This window comes from Phyllobates terribilis, unplaced genomic scaffold, assembly GCF_046119375.1.
Source record: "Phyllobates terribilis strain yellow unplaced genomic scaffold, ASM4611937v1 Scaffold_8__6_contigs__length_399053987, whole genome shotgun sequence".
NCBI classification, from domain to species: domain Eukaryota; kingdom Metazoa; phylum Chordata; class Amphibia; order Anura; family Dendrobatidae; genus Phyllobates; species Phyllobates terribilis.
Window position 1 is genome coordinate 185,248,977 of NW_027362768.1, and position 20,589 is coordinate 185,269,565.

A 20,589-nucleotide genomic window follows, 5' to 3' on the forward strand; every position below is an offset into this window, starting at 1 on the left:
AATATCACTCGCGGCTTTATGATTATTGGCTGTACTTCTATTGTGTTCACGTAGCGCCGGCGACTTCCTATCTTGCAGGGTTGCACTGCGCGTGCTACCACGGACACATCCGTCTGGTCCAGTTCCTGCTCGACAACGGAGCCGACATGAATCTAGTCGCCAGTGATCCCAGCAGATCGAGCGGTGAAAAAGATGAGCAGACGTGTCTGATGTGGGCTTACGAGAAAGGTATTGCAGTAATAGTTCAGTGCGAGTGCCGCGCACCCCCAAAACGGCACAGAACCAAATCACCTCCACATTCCAATTTTGGAAACAATTTTACGTCTGTGAAATATGAGTAAAATTGGGAGCCGTTACCAATAGTGGCATCACGCGAGTTATCACCTTCTGAGATCATTTTGTGATACAAAGTATCATCTAATAACATTCTGTGACAAAGTCGCTCCTGGGTTACGGCACCGTATTGTGGCACCGATTACTATGTCACCGCACGGCTTTCGCGCACAGAGAACCCGTTTACTTTTCTGCTATTTTACTCCATCGAGATTTCTACTATCTTCTGCTCACAAAATGCATCAACCCATAGAACGAGGTGTGAACACGGATGTAAGAAACAAGTGTTTGTGCTCCTTCTCCAGGTCACGACGGCATCGTCACCCTGCTGAAGCATTACAAGCGTCCGCAGGAGGAGTCCCCCTGTAATGAATACTCGCAGCCCGGCGGAGGTATCTAACAGTCAGATGTCTTATTACAGTCCTGATCAGCCGTAGTGCATCAATGGCCGCAGGCTCCGGAGGGGCTGGAGGGGGATGGTAACACAGTTAAGCAAGTAGAGGACTTTATCATTCATGACGATTGGTGATTTGCTGTTTAAAAAAAGTTAGGAAGATTTTTTTTTTTGTTTTCATGTAAAAGAAATTTTAAAGTTTTGTCCAGTTTTTTTATCATTTAAATCTCAGTGCAAAATTGTATTTAAAGTACAAAAAAAAGTCAGAGCAACTTTTCTGTATGTGTGTCTACGTATTAATCTATTTAGTAGAGATGAGCCAATCGATTCGATGGAGAGCCAACTCAAATCAAATTGTTAGAAAATTCTCTGGACCCATCGAATTCAAACTATTTGCAATTTGATTTGTGTAACATCAATATAAACAAAGTAAAAGATAACATCAGCCACAGAAGGCTCACATGACCTCAGGCGCAGCCGCGTGGGCTTCCCCATAATGCCTTGCAACTATCACATCACATAGAATAATCAGGAGGGGTTATCATGTCCTGTATAAAAGCTTAGGCAGGGAATGCAGCAGCCAATTTGTGGTGAATCTGGATAGTGAGAGGACGTCACAGCTCAGCCATAGAGATAGGAAGAGAAAGCTGTTAAACACTGAATAAACTCTACAGATAGTGTGTGGCAGCTTAGCGGTGATAAGCCGTTACCATCCGTTGCCCCATAGCCTTACACTGTGTTCCAAATTATTATGCAAATAATATTTTCTCAGATTTTCCCAAATTACCTATATGAATTGCAGTCATTGTAATTTTCCAGTCAAATAACTATTAGAGTACAATTGAAAGGTTTTTGTACAAACTGCCTATGATAACAGGATATTTTTTAAAAAATAAAAAACTCAAACTGCACTCAAAATGCATGTTCCAAATTATTATGCACAGCAGAGTTTTCAACCTTTTCATTTTAATAAAGAACAATAAAATGGTCATTTTTGAAATTATAAGAATTAGCAGGTTATTACAAACTGAAATCAAACAGTTTTCAACTCAAAACTTTATTCTAGGTGATGTTACATTTGCACATAGGACCGCTTGTTCGAAAGGAGCTTCTGAACTCTCTCGTCCATTGAATTTGTCAGGTTTTGGATGGTTTCTGCTTCAATTGTTTTGCATGAGGACAGAATACCCTCCCAGAGCTGTTGCTTAGATGTGAACTGCCTCCCGCCATCATAGACACTCCTTTTGATGATGCTCCAGAGGTTCTCAATGGGGTTGAGGTCAGGGGAGCATGGGGGCCACACCATAAGTTTGTCCCCTTTTATGCCCATAGCAGCCAGAGATGCAGATGTGTTATGTGCAGCATGAGACGGGGCATTATCATGCATTAAATGATCTCGATGGTCCAGATGGATGGAGTGGAGAATGGCTGGTTGATGGACACCCCATGCAAACACGGCTACGGCGCTAACAAGGAGGAGGTGGAGTAATGTTTTGGGCTGGAATCATGGGGAGAGAGATTGTCGGCCCTTTTAGGATCCCTGAAGGGGTAAAGATGAACTCCATAATGTATGTGGAGCTTCTCAACCAGCACTTCCTGCCATGGTTCAAGAAGAACCGTGCATTCCGCAGCAAGATCATTTCATGCATGATAATGCCCCGTCTCATGCTGCACATAACACATCTGCATCTCTGGCTGATATGGGCATAAAAGGGGACAAACTTATGGTGTGGCCCCCATGCTCCCCTGACCTCAACCCCATTGAGAACCTCTGGAGCATCATCAGAAGGAGTGTCTATGATGGTGGGAGGCAGTTCACATCTAAGCAACAGCTCTGGGAGGGTATTCTGTCCTCATGCAAAACAATTGAAGCAGAAACCATCCAAAACCTGACAAATTCAATGGACGAGAGAGTCCAGAAGCTCCTTTCGAACAAGCGGTCCTATGTGCAAATGTAACATCACCTAGAATAAAGTTTTGAGTTGAAAACTGTTTGATTTCAGTGTGTAATAACCTGCTAATGCTTATAATTTCAAAAATGACCATTTTTTTGTTCTTTATTAAAATGAAAAGGTTGAAAACTCTGCTGTGCATAATAATTTGGAACATGCATTTTGAGTGCAGTTTGAGTTTTTTATTTTTTTAAAAATATCCTGTTATCATTGGCAGTTTATACAAAAACCTTTCAATTGTACTCGAATAGTTATTTGACTGGAAAATTACAATGACTGCAATTCATATAGGTAATTTGAGAAAATCTGAGAAAATATTATTTGCATAATAATTTGGAACACAGTGTATATGTAGAGGTCACTTGGACATTACTAAGGCTGTTTTCGTTGCGTGTAATACAGTCCTAGTAGACGTCAAAGTGTTACATACTTGTTTTCTGGGAAATCGCAGGCTTTGAAATACTTACAATTTGCTGCAAATATTAATTTTTTGGGAAAAATTCCCCCGAGCTGGTGGATTTGATATTTCAAAAGATTTGTTCATCTCTAATAAATATAATGTCATAATATAGAAAGATAAAGGGCCAGTAGTGATATTCCTAGTGCTTGAGTTATAAATGATTTACTTAAAGGCAATGTGTCAGCAGATTTCACCCCTCAAACTATTAATATGCTCATGTAGCTCTTACAAAGACAAGTCCAACAATATCTTTTCATTGCCGGTCCGATCCTCCATTACTGAGAAATCAGTGTTTGACTTGATATGTAAATGTGGCTGAAGAGCTATGGTAGATCTGAAGCCTCCGTCACTCCAGCTCTATTCCCCGCCCAACTGCGCCTCCTCGTGCTTGACGGAGTGGCTTGGTAAGAGAGATGGGACTAGGGATGGCACTAACGAATGCGCTACATGCTTTACTATTGTAACAGACCTTTCCTTCATGTCTGTGTCCGTCTGTCGGCTCCACGGAGGGTCCAGTATAGAAGGATAAAGTTATTTATGCATTATTTCCTTACATCTCATCGGTGGTAACATTCTCTGTATGTGTCTTAGATGGCTCCTACGTGTCTGTCCCATCTCCTCTGGGGAAGATTAAAAGCATGACAAAAGGTACTGGAAGTTCATGGAACCATCATTTTAAAGGGGTTGTCTAGTTTAAAAAAAAATTCAGATATCCTGAGTAATATTGGGGTCCTCACTCCTCAGGATCCCCATCTTTTGATCAGAGTGGTTGCAGGAGCCTCTCTCACTCTTGAGGACCAATCTAGTCCTGCATTACACTCACAGCCCATTGATGTGAATGGACATCATGTAATTCTTCATCTTGCCTGTGGTGGCGCTGCAGGGAAATTGAACACTCACTTTCCACCAGATTACCCCACAGATCACATCTGATCACATCTCCAACTGTGAATATTGTTTTATTTTTAGGACCAAAAATCTTTGCTAATTAATATCCTAAAATTCATATGGGTCGGGTTTCATTTTATTGTTACAGAGCTCCTAATCGACCAACTTCCCTTCACGAAGCTATAATGCTACTTATATTACATTATGACCTCCTTCAGCCACCACTAGAGGGAGCTCACTACATATTAATCTGTACAGAACTCCATGGAAAATCCATTTTGTGTGAGCTCCCCCTAGTGGTGGAAAATTGAACATTTCATTCATATATCTATGTTAGAGGATTTAAAGCTGTATTGCGGTAAAACTAAGCTCCGACCCCATAAGGATATTATATGGAATGAATCAACATTCAATTTTAAACCTGAAAAATGAAATGGTGTTAAAAATCGGAGTTACCCTTTAAATCCTTAAATCCAAACACACTTCTTCTCACCAGCTTGTTTTTTTTTTTGCTAATCTTTGTATCCCCGAGTGCTAATCTTTCTATATATGGATAGAAATGGTTAATTCTTTGCAGTTGATTCTAAGTGTACAGTATCCAGGTGAAGGTAAGTTTCCTCCGGATTAATCTTCCAAGAAGGACTCTTCATCGACAAATGCTTTTAATCCTCCGCGGCATAAATATTATATCAGCCCATTCCAAACAGATTGTCATTAAATGTTCCCTGCAACAGCAACAGATGCACTTAAAAAATAAATCGCCAAAAAAAAAAAACACATTGATAGATATAACATGGGCAAAATTCCAGTCTGCGGAGAGCGCACAGATAACCGCGTTTAAAGGGAAACCTGCTTTTTTAAAGGGCTGTTTTCTGGAATAATTCAGCTCCTTCCTCCTGAGAAGTAAATAAATATGGAAGGAATCTGAAAAACATTTACAATCCAACAGTTACAGTAACAAACTATAAAGCCTGATTAACCCCTTCACAGCAGGGGGATTTTTCTTTTTGTGATTTTTTTGTTTTTCTTTCCTCTTTCTTCTATTTTTCCCAACCCCATTATCCAGGACTTGACTTTTATAGGACGAATAGTAATTTTTAATGACTTCATTAATTTTACAATAAAATGTAGGAAAAAAGGGCGGTGAAATGTTGTAAAAAAAAAAAAATACAGATCCACCATTGTTTTTGGGGTTTTGTTCTGATATTCATTGTCCAGTAAAAATGACCTGATAACCTGATTCTCCGGATCCGTGCGATTACATTGATGCAATCGGTTTTCCTTTATATTTTAGTGATCACAAACATTCCGAACTTTGTAAAATACATTTGGCTTCTCACCTCCTCATGAGACCCCCTAACCCTTTTCCATTGTTTGTAGATGGAGCTGTTTGGGGGGGGGGGGCTCGTTCTTCGTGAGATGATAACTTTTTCATTGGCTACATTTTACAATGTTTCAATCTCCTTTATTACATTTTTTTGGTAGGAGGCGCGGTGTCCGAAATGCAACGGTTTTGACATTTTTTGTTTTCTTTTCGCTCTTCAGCGTTTACCGTACAGATAAAATATGTTTCCATTCTGATGGATTGGATTTTTGTGGATGTGACCATATACATTTTCCTTTATTTTTTTTTTTAAAAATGTCTATTTTTTTTTTTTGAAGGGGGGAGAGATGATTTCAACTTTTTTTTTTCAGTTTTTCAATATATTCAGTTTTTTTCTTTTAGGTTTGGAATGTTTTCAGCACTTGTATTATAATTATTACTTGCATTTATTGCAGTGTATAGTGAAATTAATAATCTCCTGGGCTTCATGTGAGTACGAAGATGGCAGTGACCTATCAACACCCTGTGATTGTGTTGTGTGGGGGACAATGGGAGCCTGAATCAAGGTCCCACCATTATCGAGTACCAACTAAGTGCTACTGTCTGAGATTGACACGGCATTTAAGCGGTTAAACAGCAGTGATTGGAGCTAGCCTCTTTTAGGAGCGGATGCTGGCTGTAAACACAGCCGGCACACTGCTATAATGACGCAGGTTCGGCTCCATACATTCGCGCCTGATATGCGCCGTCCATGTACGGGGGATGTCAGGAAGTGTTTTAATGGGATGAGCACTTTGGATGTTGGAAGGATCCCCTTATCTTAAGGGGATCATTGGGTGTCCTGCAGCTGGAACCCCCAGAGATCATCTATAACCTGGTTTCTGGTTCTCCTTGTGGAAGCCTCGATCTGGTCATTGGATTTAGGTGACTTTTTTTTGCCTATTTCCCATGAGATGATGTCATAGAGAAAAATTAAAATCCACAAGACCTCTCCAGAAAGGTGACATATCACCCTCACATTGAACAAATGGGATTAATTATAAGCGGGGAAGTGAGAGAAAGCTGACAATTCAACCTCCATTGAAGTAGTGACCTCCCACAGTGACCAGGTAATTACACCAGGAGATCCGATCTGAGAACTAGACACCAGGACTGGCATTCGTTTATTCAGAGACGGAGAAGTACACTTCCCAGGCATAAGCTTCCTCTGATCAAACCCCGGCTCCCAGACCTTTTGGAGCCAGTAGTCAGTGATGAATATTGGGGTTTGCATCTATCCAATATTTATGGGAGATATAGACTGCTCAAAAAAATAAAGGGAACACTGAAATAACACATCCTAGAACTGAATGAATTAAATCTTCTCATTGAATACTTTGTTCTGTACAAAGTTGAATGTGCTGACAACAAAATCACACAAAAATCATCAATGGAAACCAAATTTATTAACCAATGGAGGCCTGGATTTGGAGTCACCCCCAAAATTAAAGTTGAAAAACCCACTACAGGCTGATCCAACTTTGATGTAATGTCCTTAAAACAAGTCAAAATGAGGCTGAGTATTGTGTGTGGCCTCCACGTGCCTGTATGACCTCCCTACAACGCCTGGGCATGCTCCTGATGAGGCTGAGTATTGTGTGTGGCCTCCACGTGCCTGTATGACCTCCCTACAACGCCTGGGCATGCTCCTGATGAGGCTGAGTATTGTGTGTGGCCTCCACGTGCCTGTATGACCTCCCTACAATGCCTGGGCATGCTCCTGATGAGGCTGAGTATTGTGTGTGGCCTCCATGTGCCTGTATGACCTCCCTACAACGCCTGGGCATGCTCCTGATGAGGCTCAGTATTGTGTGTGGCCTCCACGTGCCTGTATGACCTCCCTACACCGCCTGGGCATGCTCCTGATGAGGCTGAGTATTGTGTGTGGCCTCCACGTGCCTGTATGACCTCCCTACAACGCCTGGGCATGCTCCTGATGAGGCTCAGTATTGTGTGTGGCCTCCACGTGCCTGTATGACCTCCCTACAACGCCTGGGCATGCTCCTGATGAGGTTGCGGATGGTCTCCTGTGGGATCTCCTCCCAGACCTGGACTAAAGCATCCGCCAACTCCTGGACAGTCTGTGGTGCAACGTGACGTTGGTGGATGGAGCGAGACATGATGTCCCAGATGTACTCAATCGGATTCAGGTCTGGGGAACGGGCGGCCAGTCCATAGCTTCAATGCCTTCATCTTGCAGGAACTGCTGACACACTCCAGCCACATGAGGTCTGGCATTGTCCTGCATTAGAAGGAACCCAGGGCCAACCGCACCAGCATATGGTCTCACAAGGGGTCTGAGGATCTCATCTCAGTACCTAATGGCAGTCAGGCTACCTCTGGCGAACACATGGAGGGCTGTGCGGCCCTCCAAAGAAATGCCACCCCACGCCATTACTGACCCACTGCCAAACCGGTCATGGTGAAGGATTTTGCAGGCAGCAGATCGCTCTCCATGGCGTCTCCAGACTCTGTCACGTCTGTCACATGTGCTCAGTGTGAACCTGCTTTCATCTGTGAAGAGCACAGGGCGCCAGTGACGACTTTGCCAATCCTGGTGTTCTGTGGCAAATGCCAAGCGTCCTGCACGGTGTTGGGCTGTGAGCACAACCCCCATCTGTGGACGTCGGCCCTCATACCACCCTCATGGAGTCGGTTTCTAACCGTTTGTCCAGACACATGCACATTTGTGGCCTGCTGGATGTCATTTTGCAGGGCTCTGGCAGTGCTCCTCCTGTTCCTCCTTGCACAAAGGCGGAGGTAGCGGTCCTGCTGTTGGTTTGTTGCCCTCCTACGGCCTCCTCCACGTCTCCTGGTGTACTGGCCTGTCTCCTGGTAGCACCTCCAGCCTCTGGACACTACGTTGACAGACACAGCAAACCTTCTTGCCACAGCTAGCATTGATGTGCCATCCTGGATGAGCTGCACTACCTGAGCAACTTCTGTGGGTTGTAGAGTCCGTCTCATGCTACCACGACTGTGAAAGTACAGCCAACATTCAAAAGTGACCAAAACATCAGCCAGAAAGCATTGGTACTGAGATGTGGTCTGTGGTCCCCACCTGCAGAACCACTCCTTTATTGAGGGTGTCTTGATAATTGCTAATAATTTCCATCTATTGTCTATTCCATTTGTACAACAGCATGTGAAATTGATTGTCAATCAGTGTTGCTTCCTAAGTGGACAGTTTGATTTCACAGAAGTTTGATGTACTTGGAGTTATATTCTGTTGTTTAAGTGTTCCCTTTATTTTTTTGAGCAGTGTATTTTCGGCGTCATAGAGAAGGGACGAACAGAACGCATTCATTCACATCACCCTAAGGCCATTCTAACCCCTCCAACTTAATATCGGTCAGATGGATGATGCTATCCATACCATATATCCTCTCTATAGAAAGTTAAAATTGTGATAGAAAACATGACCGCAATATCTCCCACCTGGGACCTCCAGGGGCGAAGATGTCCCACTGGCTGCTATAAGTGTATGATAACCCTAAGCAGTCAGCGCATAGAAGCAAGAAGTGTTGTCATAGGGAACAGACACCAAAACCTTTCTTTGCAACTTCCCCATCTAAAACTAAAAAACCAACTAGATAATCTTTCTCACATTTTCACATGGCACTGTAGTTGGCTACCAAGGTCTCCTCCACTGCTAACTCTTTCCTCCCTGGACACTGCAGTCAGAAATTGCGGCGCCATCGTGCTACTTATTTGCATCGCAGGTTCACCCTATCCGTTTTCTTCTGGGGGGTGCATGCTGGTTCGTTCCCCTTTAATGCCTCTCCTTTGTATTCTATGTAGCAATCAGATAATCACTTCATTTTCATGCACAGGCGTTTTGCTACTTTCTTATTTTTTTTGTTATTTTCTTGCAGAGAAGGCCGATGTCCTCCTCCTGCGTGCCGGCCTGCCCTCGCACTTTCACCTTCAGATGTCAGAAATTGAATTTCATGAAATAATTGGCTCAGGTGTGAGAAGCGTCGCCGGCCGCGGCCTCTGAAGCGCCGTTAATTATTTAGCCGGAGCTGTTACCAATTCTTTGATATTTTCATAGGTTCATTCGGAAAAGTATACAAGGGAAGATGCAGGAATAAAATCGTCGCCGTTAAGAGGTGAAAAGTCTCAGAAGTTTGTTACAATCCCACGTTACGGCTAATGAAGGAAATGAAGGGAAAATGATACTTCTTCATTATAGGAGTTTTTAATTTAAATGATATTTTTTTACAGATTATTATTGCTACAATAAAGCAGTAGTGACACAAACCATAAACATCAGTCACGGATTATCGGATACGACGGATTATCGGACGGTTTCATAAATAATTAAACCCAGATGCTTTATTCTAATCTGTTATTTCCTGATTATAAGAGATTTTTTTCTATACATGATTATGGGGGTGTTCATCACACCCGGGCGTCCGGTAACAATATTACTAAATCTGCTTTAAGACAGTTACATAGATCGTATCTGACTCTATGGGGGAGTGTTGTGGGCTTGTTCAGTGACCTGTGCAGTGCAGGAGGAGGAGGTGAGCTGTGATATCACCTATTGTGAATGGTGGATCCTGTGTTATCTGCTGTATATAGAGGTGTTATCAGTCACAGTACAGGAGGAGGAGGTGAGCTGTGACATCACCTATTGTGAATGGTGGATCCTGTGTTATCTATGGTATATAGAGGTGTTATCAGTCATTGTACAGTCATTGTACAGGAGGAGGAGGTGAGCTGTGATATCACCTATTGTGAATGGTGGATCCTGTGTTATCAGCTGTATATAGAGGTGTTATCAGTTATTGTATAGGAGGAGGAGGTGAGCTGTGACATCACCTATTGTAAATGGTGGATCCTGTGTTATCAGCTGTATATAGAGGTGTTATCAGTTATTATATAGGAGGAGGAGGAGGTGAGCTGTGACATCACCTATTGAAACTGGTGGATCCTGTGTTATCTACTGTATATAGAGGCGTTATCAGTCATTATACAGGAGGAGGAAGAGGTGAGCTGTGACATCACCTATTGTGAATGATGGATCCTGTGTTACCTACTGTATATAGAGGTAATATCAGTCATTCTACAGGAGGGGGAGGAGGTGAGCTGTGACATCACCTATTGTGAATGGTGGATCCTGTGTTATCTACTGTATATAGAGGTCTTATCAGTCATTGTACAGAAGGAGGTGAGCTGTGACATCCCCTATTGTGAATGGTGGATCCTGTGTTATCTACTGTATATAGAGGTGTTATCAGTCATTGTACAGGAGGAGGAGGTGAGCTGTGATAACACAGGATCCACCATTCACAATAGGTGATATCTACTGTATATAGAGGTGTTATCAGTCATTGTACAGGAGGAGGAGGTGAGCTGTGATATCACCTATTGTGAATGGTGGATCCTGTGTTATCTACTGTGTATAGAGGTACAGAACAGAAAGTGTCAGCCAAATATTAGATTTTATGGCAGGAGGTAAAACTCAAGATTTTATTATTTTTTTTAATCTAAATAGTGATATGAAAAATGAGAAATATTATCACCAAAATGTAAAGAAATATGGGTACAATACTAGTTTTAGTTTAAACAAAGGTCTATTTCTGAAGGCACATTTTCTATAAGAATTAATGTCTGCCATGTTGGAGGTGATGGGGTTTATTATTTACCGTTCATCCATTCACTTCTTGTCTTTCCTTCTTATTCCTCCCTCGATTCTCTTAGGTACAGAGCCAACACCTACTGCTCCAAATCTGACGTGGACATGTTCTGCCGGGAGGTCTCCATTCTGTGTCGCCTCAATCACCCCTGCGTCATCCAGTTTGTGGGGGCTTGTCTGGATGACCCCAGTCAGTTTGCAATTGTTACTCAATACGTCTCGGGAGGATCTTTGTTTTCACTTTTGCATGAGCAAAAAAGGTAATTTATATTGAAGACGATGAAAAACTCATCCGTGACTATTTCCAACAGTCCAACAGTGGATGATTTCTGCAGCTTCATGTGCAGTCACATGTCTCATTGGATTCAATAATAAATCTGTATACAATTAGCTCTTCAGCTCCCTCTAGTGGTGGATGCAGGCGGACACAATTGTGACTTATACCTCAGGGATTTGGGGCTTTTATTTGTAGTGCTGAATTTAAGACCCGTCGGCCCCCAATTCATCAAACAGTTTACCCTAAAATTCTGTCGTAAAACTGCTTTAATATTGCAATATTTTTGTGCAAATTAAAATTGCACAACCATTTGCAACTTTTGCTATTTTTACACCAGCTTTTTGAAAAGTTGGCATAACTGGGAAGGGACAGGGCGACACCCAAGGAGATTTGGTATAATTTAGACCATAATTTAGACCGTTCCCCCGAAATGTATTCCAGTCACTGACTAATGTCACATTTCTGGCGGCGGCTCACGGCTCTTAATGAGTTTGGCGCGTTTTACTCCAGCAGTCCCGTCATTAAGACTACCGTGCAAAATGCCAGTCGCAAGCAATCGGGTTATTAATCAGCCCACGTGTATCAATGTATTTGCACTTATTTTTTAGAGTGTTTTACTCCAAAATATTGAGCCCAATTCATTATTGCATTTGGGCCCTTTTTTACCTCCTTTTTTATTTGCACCTTATTATTCTCTTAATTTTAGCCTTTTATAAACTCTATCTTCCATGTGTTCATCTGTTTCTTTCTTTTATGTTCATCATTGAGAGCGAGGTTTGGACTTCTCAGATATTTTCACATGATTCATCAATTACAACTTTTTAAAAAGTTGCTAAATTTTTGCGCAAATGTCCTCAACTCCCCACCCTGGAGTCATTTTATGTACGCCTGAAATTTTTCTAGGCCTAATAAAACCACTTAAAGAGGGAAGGGTTAATTTTTAAAGACATCTTTGCTGTAAGCAGTGCTGCAAAAAATGGAATCAGCCCTGATGCAACATTTTGATACATTTGTTGCATTTTTAAATTGCCTCTAGATTTGTATCTCTGATCTCTACTCCAGTGAAAGTGCAAAAAAAGTTTGCAACATTTTTTAGAAAGTTGCATTATTAATTGTCTCTAAATGGCGGACCATGTAAAATACATACTTACACATTCCTGTTACCCCAGCAGAAATGTTGCTAAGCCTCGCCCCAACCCCTGACCTTTCCCACTTTGGGGCGCGGGGATCACACACACTTCACCCCTTTCAGTTTGAAACACTCCAATTTAGGACTTTTTGCTCAATTCTTGGGCCCAGTTAGCACCAACAAACTGATGGAAACGGATTAATGAGTGTGGGCCAATATAGTAAATGAACATTGTACCGGCTATGATAAAACTTTAACAAAGTTTTAAATCTTATTTTGCTTCTCTCCCAAACACCAGGCTGAAAATGCTGTTGTACCTGCCTAGTTCATGCTCTTTTACAAATTGCTTTGAACTGCTGCTCCAGCAAGAATCTGTAAAGCACAGTAGCGTAGCTACCGGGGGGTCGGGGGGGCCGCACTCTCTGAGGGGCCCACCCGGAGCTACGCTACGTTTAACTATATCAGCGTGCGCCGATACAGTTAAACTCTGCGGCAGAGCAGGGAGACACGATCTCCTGCATTGCCGCTATGGGGCCTGTGAGCTAACCACCCCCCCCCCCCCCCGCAAGTTCAACTATATCAGCACCAGCCGATACAGTTGAAAGCGATGGAGGAGGCAGCGTCAGCTGACACTTCCTCCCCCATCAGTCTTCCTTGGCGTCTGATGTCTCAGCATGATCATGTCACTAAGTGGCATCCTCTACGCTGAGATGTGCGACGCTCAGAGCACGAGCTGCAGTGACTGGATCAGCAGGGAATGAGGAGGAGAGGTGAGTATTGTATTTTATTTTTTTTAAAACAATTATGGTGGCTATTAAACTGTATTGAAAACTATGGGGGTGCATAATACTATAGGTGGGTGCATTATACTATATGGGGTGCATAATACTATAGGTGGTGCATTGTACTGAGGGGGTGCATTGTACAGAATGGGGGTGCATAATACTATAGGTGGGTGCATTATACTATATGGGGTGCATAATACTATAGGTGGTACATTGTACTGAGGGGGTGCATTGTACAGAATGGGGGTGCATAATACTATAGGTGGTGCATTATACTGAATGGGGGTGCATTATACTATATGGGATGCATTATATTATAGGTGATGCATTATACTATATGGGGTGCATTATACTATAGAAAGGAGAATCTAGGGCTACAGTAGGAGGAAAATTAGAAGGCACACAGTACGTACAGTAATAGGGACACATATGGCAGCAGCGGATCAGTATTGGGGTATCAGCAGGAAGAGGGGTTTGTGCAGGTTGGGGATAATAGTGTCTGAAATGTGAGAAGTCAGATGTGTCTGTGCTGTAATCTCTGCAGATGAGTCCTGGCTGGAAGAAGGAGTGTGAGACAAACAATCAGAGAAAAGGTAGAATAGAAACAAGTCACCAATTCTGTATTTATCACCCACTCCTGTTTTGGCTCCCACTCCTGAGAAAAAATACTGACCAAATACTGACCAAATACTGATAGTGGGGCCGTGGCCTTAGGGTGCACCACCATAGCTGTAATCAGGATTACCTGGTTAGGTTGTGCCCCCCCCTGACCCAAACCTCTAGCTACGCCTCTGGTAAAGCACCATTTATAAACACTCTTGCAGAATGTTTTTTTTTACAGATTCTTGCTAGAGCAGCAGTTCAAAGTAGCTTGTGAAAGAGCATAAACTAGGCAGTTAAAACAGCTCTTTCAGTATAATTTTTTTTAAAAAGTTTAATTACTCTTTAATTTTACAAAACAAAAATGCAAAAATGAAACATTTTATTCTCATGCCGGGTGAAGGAAAGCAGAGGATTTGGAATTGTGTAGCAGAAAACTTGAGCTTCGTAGCTAACAAATGTGAGTGTGTGATAGAAGTGAGCGGGCAGCAGGGGGCAAATACTTCCTCACACCACATTTATGCTTCTATTTTGCACTCATGTTATTTATCAATATATAGGGTAAGTCCGGGGCCGTTCTATATGGAATGTAATTGTTTTTACTGCATTTTTGCTGCAGGAATCTTGACTTGCAATCAAAGTTGATTATTGCTGTGGATGTCGCCAAAGGCATGGAATATCTTCACAACCTGACCTACCCCATCATCCACCGGGATCTGAACAGGTAGCCAGGAGCAATGTTTTTCCTAGGATTGTTTATAAGGTGTGAAGTGTCATAAATATGAGATTCGTTGCAAGGCGCCATATGTGGGAAATTCTCACGTCCCCTCCCCCGACAGGGTTTATAGGGATAATATAATCCTTGCAGACATGGTATACAGAGTTATTAATGTTTTATATTACTCCATGTGAGTATCACAGCTCTGGAGCAGTAATGCGGATGTAGCAGAGCTGAACACACAATTAACTTGCAGAAGTGACATAGCTGATACCTTTTTTATGTAGAGATCCAATTTTTTTTTTTTTTTTTTTTTTTTTTTATATAGCGCTAACCTATTCCGCAGCGCTTTACATACATTATCGTCGCTGTCCCCATTGGGGCTCACAATCTATATTCCCTATCAGTCTTTGGAGTGTGGGAGGAAACCAGAGAACCCGGAGGAAACCCACGCAAGCACGGGGAGAACATACAAACTCCTTACAGATGTTGTCCTTGGTGGGATTTGAACCCAGGACCCCAGCGCTGCCAGGCTACAGTGCTAACCACTGAGCCACCGTACAATGCTAACCACTGAGCCACCGTGCCGTGACAATCATGAGAAATCTAAAGTAGAAGTCATATGCAAATCAAGGTGAAAGTGCACTGGGGGCGTGCCAGTATGCTCAGACTGCTTCTTCCAAGTGCATTGACACGCCCCCAGTGCACTTGCAGCCTAATTTGCATATGGCTTCTACCCTAGATTTCTCATGATTGCTTTTTTGTAATGTTGCGAAATGTTTGCGCAATTATACACTGGTGGAGTACACAATCTCTTTTTTGGGGGGGAGGGGGAGGGGGGGTTCTTGCTGAATTCGAGTACTAAAAAGGTAAAAGACAAAAAAAAACAAAAAACTGCATCTTTGATTTTACGCAAAAGCCATTAACCCACAAAAAGAATTTGCTGGGAAAAAAAAAAGAAAAAGAAGGCAATCAGAAAAAGATTTCCAAACATCATTGGGGTAAAATGTCCACAAAGGATGCCAAAATTATTTATTGCTATTTTTTGTGAAATAATGGCCCCGATTCATCATTTGTGTAGTTGTCTTGTGGCATTCCTTGACTTTTTTTTTTTTTTTTTTCGCACCAATTTTTTCAAAATGGTAAATATCAAATAATTAATTTTATACAAAAATCAAAGATGCTTTTTTTTTTGCAAAACAAAAAGATGTGTGATCCTTCAAACTGTCGCATGTTAGTATCCAACTGCACAAGAAGAAAAATGTATAGATTTTGTATTTTAGAGGAAAATTTGCTCCAAAAAATTGCGGAATTTTGAAATATTGCAAATGTTGAATTAGGAGAAAATATCCTGAGGAAAACGTGCGGCCACATTGTCAAAGAAGAAAGAAAACTAGATAAACCAAGTAAAGGAAATTTTTAAAAAAGGCTCAAATTAATGATGAAAAAGGCGGAAAATAAAACTCTCTATTAGAACCATTTTTACTCAAGAAAAAAAGATGCAAAGAAGATGATGATGACTAGGGGCCATTCTGTGCTTTCTGCAAAAGTGACCGTTTTTATGTAACGGCTACAATATTATTACATAGTATCCAGTAATATACTGCCTGGGTCATCACTTTTGTTTTTTTGTCTTGTGATATTCATTGATGTATTTGACTCCAATCTTCACAATGGTTCATGAATTTTGAGCAAAAGGCTTTCTATTTTTGTCTTCAATGTATTTTGCAACTTTTTTTAGCACAAAAAAAGTTGCATGTTCCCCTAAAAGTCACAGAAACAATCAAGCGTACATACAATTACTGCAGGGCAAAGAGGAACTAGAGAACATTTACGCAAAAGTCAATATTGATGTATCAGCCGAAAACATCTGGAAACCCCCCAAAAAAAGCAACAACAGGAGCACAGAAAAAATAGACTTTAATAAAGGTGCAAATTAGAAGAAAAAATAGGCACGAATGAAAAACAAGCAAATTAACACCAAAAGGCAGATGCATTGTGTCATCACTGCATTATAAAACGTTTGGCAGATTTGTAACATTTTATGGGAGATTTACAATGAGTGGAATTGTTGAAGTTCGTTTTGTTTGTGGCTGCGTCGCCCATTATTTCTACCAACGTTCCGCACGATTTTTTAATGCATGTGGCGTCTCTTTGTATCTAGCACTACTGTCTCTGGAAATGTTATTCCAGCTTTACCCTTCCCTCTTCTTCTGCAGGGATAATTGCAACTTTTTTAAAAAGTCACAATTCGTAAAACTGTCACTTTTCCTCCCATAGTGGCAAGAGTGCAGCACAAAATTGCAAAAAGTCGCTAGTTATTTTAGCAAAACAAGTTCCAGAATTTGTGACTTTTTAACTTTATATAAAAGGTGTTCGAAAAACTTCCCCCTTTATGCTTTAATCCATCAATGTATCTGCTACCTGTCAGCGTATGGAAGTATCTAAAATATCGACATGACCTGATTATCTGCCTCTCACTTAGATCTACAGATCTAGATCTACATTGCATCTTTTCTTATGTACAACCTGAACTGGCTCAGCCTCTGAATGACAAGACTTTTTCTATTATCTGAGACAGTAGAGTTCTTATAAACTTAATAAAAGTATTTTAAAAAGTTTTGGAATTTTTTATTAATGGAGAGAAAAGGAAGGTACATCCAGCACTGGGTCCTTATAAAAAAAATTATTTTTTATTGCAAATCCATAAAAAACTCCAGACAGCGTAATTGCATACGAGTTTCAGACGGTTACGTCCTTAGTCATTGCATAGATGTATGAATAAGGATGTAACCATCTGAAACGCGTATGCTATTACTCTGTTTGGAGTTTTTTATGAATTTGCAATAAAGTAGAATTTTTTATGAGGACCCAGTGCTGGATGTACCTTCCTTTTCTCTTCATTGTTCCTTGCTATACTACAAGACGTCCGTACAGAGGAGATCCTCAGTCCATGGGTGAGCTGAATACCAGGATACCGCAAGGTTTCATATGACTTTCATTTTTATTAATGGGTTACATCTAAAATATTAAGTTAGCCCCTATAAGTGAATGAGGTCTGAGTGCTGGGACCGCCTCAATCCTAACATTGATGGATTGGATTTTTGAAAATAACCCTATAATAATTAAAGGGTTTGAACAAATTTATAAAGACATTCCTGGTTATCTCCATAAACAGCACCACACCTGTCTATGGGTTGTGTCTGGAATTGCAGCTCAGCTTCATTGAAGTGAATGGTGCTGAGTTGCAATACCGCTTACAGGCTGTGTATAGGGTGGCGCTGTTTCGCTACTTCTATACAAGCTTGAAAAGATTTACTTATGAAAAAATAAAAAAAAAAAAAAAAAAAAGAAGCCCATTATCACATGTATCACGTCATGTAGGCAGAGCTCGGCCCGCGCACCGTCCCTGCGATAATTACCAAGGCTCCGTATCGCTTTGTGTAGGTTAATTACCTTGTACCATTTAGAATTGGGTTTTCTCGTACACATGATATAAGTAATTATTTCTAAACTGAAAGCTCAAGTGGCGAGGGTTAAACCTCGCCTTAATTAAAAGTTAATGTCTAGTAAAGTCGCCGTTTCCGATTCCAATCTATGGCGCGGCATCACGAGAAGTGACGGCAGCATTCTGGATGTCAATGAGCGCAATGTCCGGGGGGAACGTATATCATGAATGTGCCATAGTCGGACGCCGCGTCATTTCCAGCCACATTCGGTATAAACATCGACCGTTTATCTGCAGTAATCCCCATCATGTGCATTGGCTCTGCTGTGCTAACCATCTACATTTCACTGACTGCAGGTGGCGCTATTGCTAACATGAAGGTGATACAATATCAGGGATGGAAACATGTAAGTAAGCTCTCTTCTAAAGGAAAAAACACCATCTGACTACTGCCCCCTAGTGGAGGAAGTTGCCCTATAAATCAGCCCAACTATTTCCGAAGTCTTGCAGCATGACCCAGGCATGTTTGTAAGCCATCTGCAGACCGCTCTTTCGGGAGACTCGCCCCCATCAGTACAGAGCAGGACGCGCCCCACTGAAAGAGAAGTCCTTTTTGAATCTGCTGGAAGGTACTGGATTTCCCTACGGAGACCAGTTGTGTATGGAGCCCTACTGGCAATGCACTATGGGAATAAAGACATGACACAAGTTTTAAATGACCACTTCCTGCTCATTGCAAAAGACATTTCTGCAGTCTCACTATCATCACAGGTATAATTACAATGACTGATAACACCTCTATATACAGCAGATAACACAGGATCCACCATTCACAATAAGTGATGTCACAGCTCACCTCCTCCTCCTGTACAATGACTGATAACACCTCTATATACAGTAGATAACACAGGATCCACCATTCACAATAGGTGATGTCACAGCTCACCTCCTCCTCCTGTACAATGACTGATAACACCTCTATATACAGTAGATAACACAGGATCCACCATTCACAATAGATGATGTCACAGCTCACCTCCTCCTCCTGTACAATGACTGATAACACCTCTATATACAGCAGATAACACAGGATCCACCATTCACAATAGATGTCACAGCTCACCTCCTCCTCCTGTACAATGACTGATAACACCTCTATATACAGCAGATAACACAGGATCCACCATTCACAATAGCTGATGTCACAGCTCACCTCCTCCTCCTGTACAATGGCTGATAACACCTCTATATACAGCAGATAACACAGGATCCACCATTCACAATAGGTGATGTCACAGCTCACCTCCTCCTCCTGTACAATGACTGATAACACCTCTATATACAGTAGATAACACAGGATCCACCATTCCCAATAGGTGATGTCACAGCTCACCTCCCCCTCCTGTACAATGACTGATAACGCCTCTATACACAGTAGATAACAGGATCCCTCATTCACAATAGGTGATATCACAGCTCACCTTCTCCTCCTGTACAATTGTAGCACCCTGAGGATTCGGCTGCTACAGGGGTATTGCACCTCAACCCAGAGGTGTGATATTCCACTCCCGGGTAAGGATGGAGTGTGGAACTGAGCTCAGATAGACTGCATGCACTACATACATCCCATTCCAGAGGAGCAGGCCGACGGTACTCCCACTTAGAAATGTGCAGGTGCGACCGAGTCTGTTCCTGGCTGGAGTGGGAGGGGGGTGGTACATCCCAAGTAGTGTAGGGGCAGATAGGGGGAGCAGTCTCTGGGTAGTGATAGGAGCTCATTGGGTGCTGGTCACCTGAGCTCACACATAGAGGGATATATAAGGAGGGCACCAACTTAGAATCAGGGTCAGACGCAGAGAGTCAGTCAGCTGCAGAGGACAAGTCTGATGCAGAGAGCAGGAAACAGCAGCCCTGGAGAGAGAGAGAGTGGAGCAGAGAAAGACCCAGAGGGGGAAGACTGAAGGGACCCAAGAACCCAAATTAGAACACCGGGTGAGGAGTCAGCATCAGGGTACCGGAACCCAAGCTGGTGGGGGCAAAAACAATCCCCAGCCAGAGACCGGAGACCGTGGGCAGTGTCTGTCACGGTCACCCACCACATTCACCCCGAAGGCACACCACATGAAGGGTCAGGGAACCCAGGGCCAAGGGTGTCCCAAAAGAAGGCCCGAGGGAGCTGGACCTAGGTGAATCCCTGGTGGGGACGGCTGAAGAAAGGACAGAGGGAGAGCTCAGGGCCACGCTCCGGACTTGTTTGGGGGTTGGCTGGATCCAGGACCTGGTGGACGCAGCACGGCTCGGGTGGTCACTAGCAGCTGGAGTGACCGGAACATCAGCAGTAAGTAAACACCCTTAACTGCACAACCCGAGTCTGTCTTCATTGCCGGCTGCACCGCACCACCACAACCCCCATCCTCTGCGCCTGTCCCCTCTGAGGCTATACCCCTCCCGTTGGGGGTTATCCCACCAAGCTGCGCATCCACCATCAGCCTCAGCGGACCCTGCTGCAGCGGCGGCCACAGTGACCGCATCACAACGGGTGGCGTAGTCGACACAAAAGAACTTTAGTAACATCTGTAAAGCTGCCACATAACACTG

General features: G+C 42.5%; 1 protein-coding gene across 1 annotated transcript in view; it reads left to right on the forward strand.

Annotated features, from left to right (window-relative positions):
• Positions 1 to 20,589, forward strand: part of TNNI3K (TNNI3 interacting kinase) — a 266,835-nt gene that overhangs the window by 99,298 nt on the left and 146,948 nt on the right. Inside the window, exons 11-17 of the mRNA XM_073643899.1 lie at positions 79 to 228; positions 639 to 725; positions 3,731 to 3,787; positions 9,266 to 9,358; positions 9,445 to 9,502; positions 11,100 to 11,294; positions 14,445 to 14,549. Of these exons, the coding sequence (XP_073500000.1) occupies positions 79 to 228; positions 639 to 725; positions 3,731 to 3,787; positions 9,266 to 9,358; positions 9,445 to 9,502; positions 11,100 to 11,294; positions 14,445 to 14,549 (745 nt within the window). The remainder of the gene's footprint in view (positions 1 to 78; positions 229 to 638; positions 726 to 3,730; positions 3,788 to 9,265; positions 9,359 to 9,444; positions 9,503 to 11,099; positions 11,295 to 14,444; positions 14,550 to 20,589) is intronic.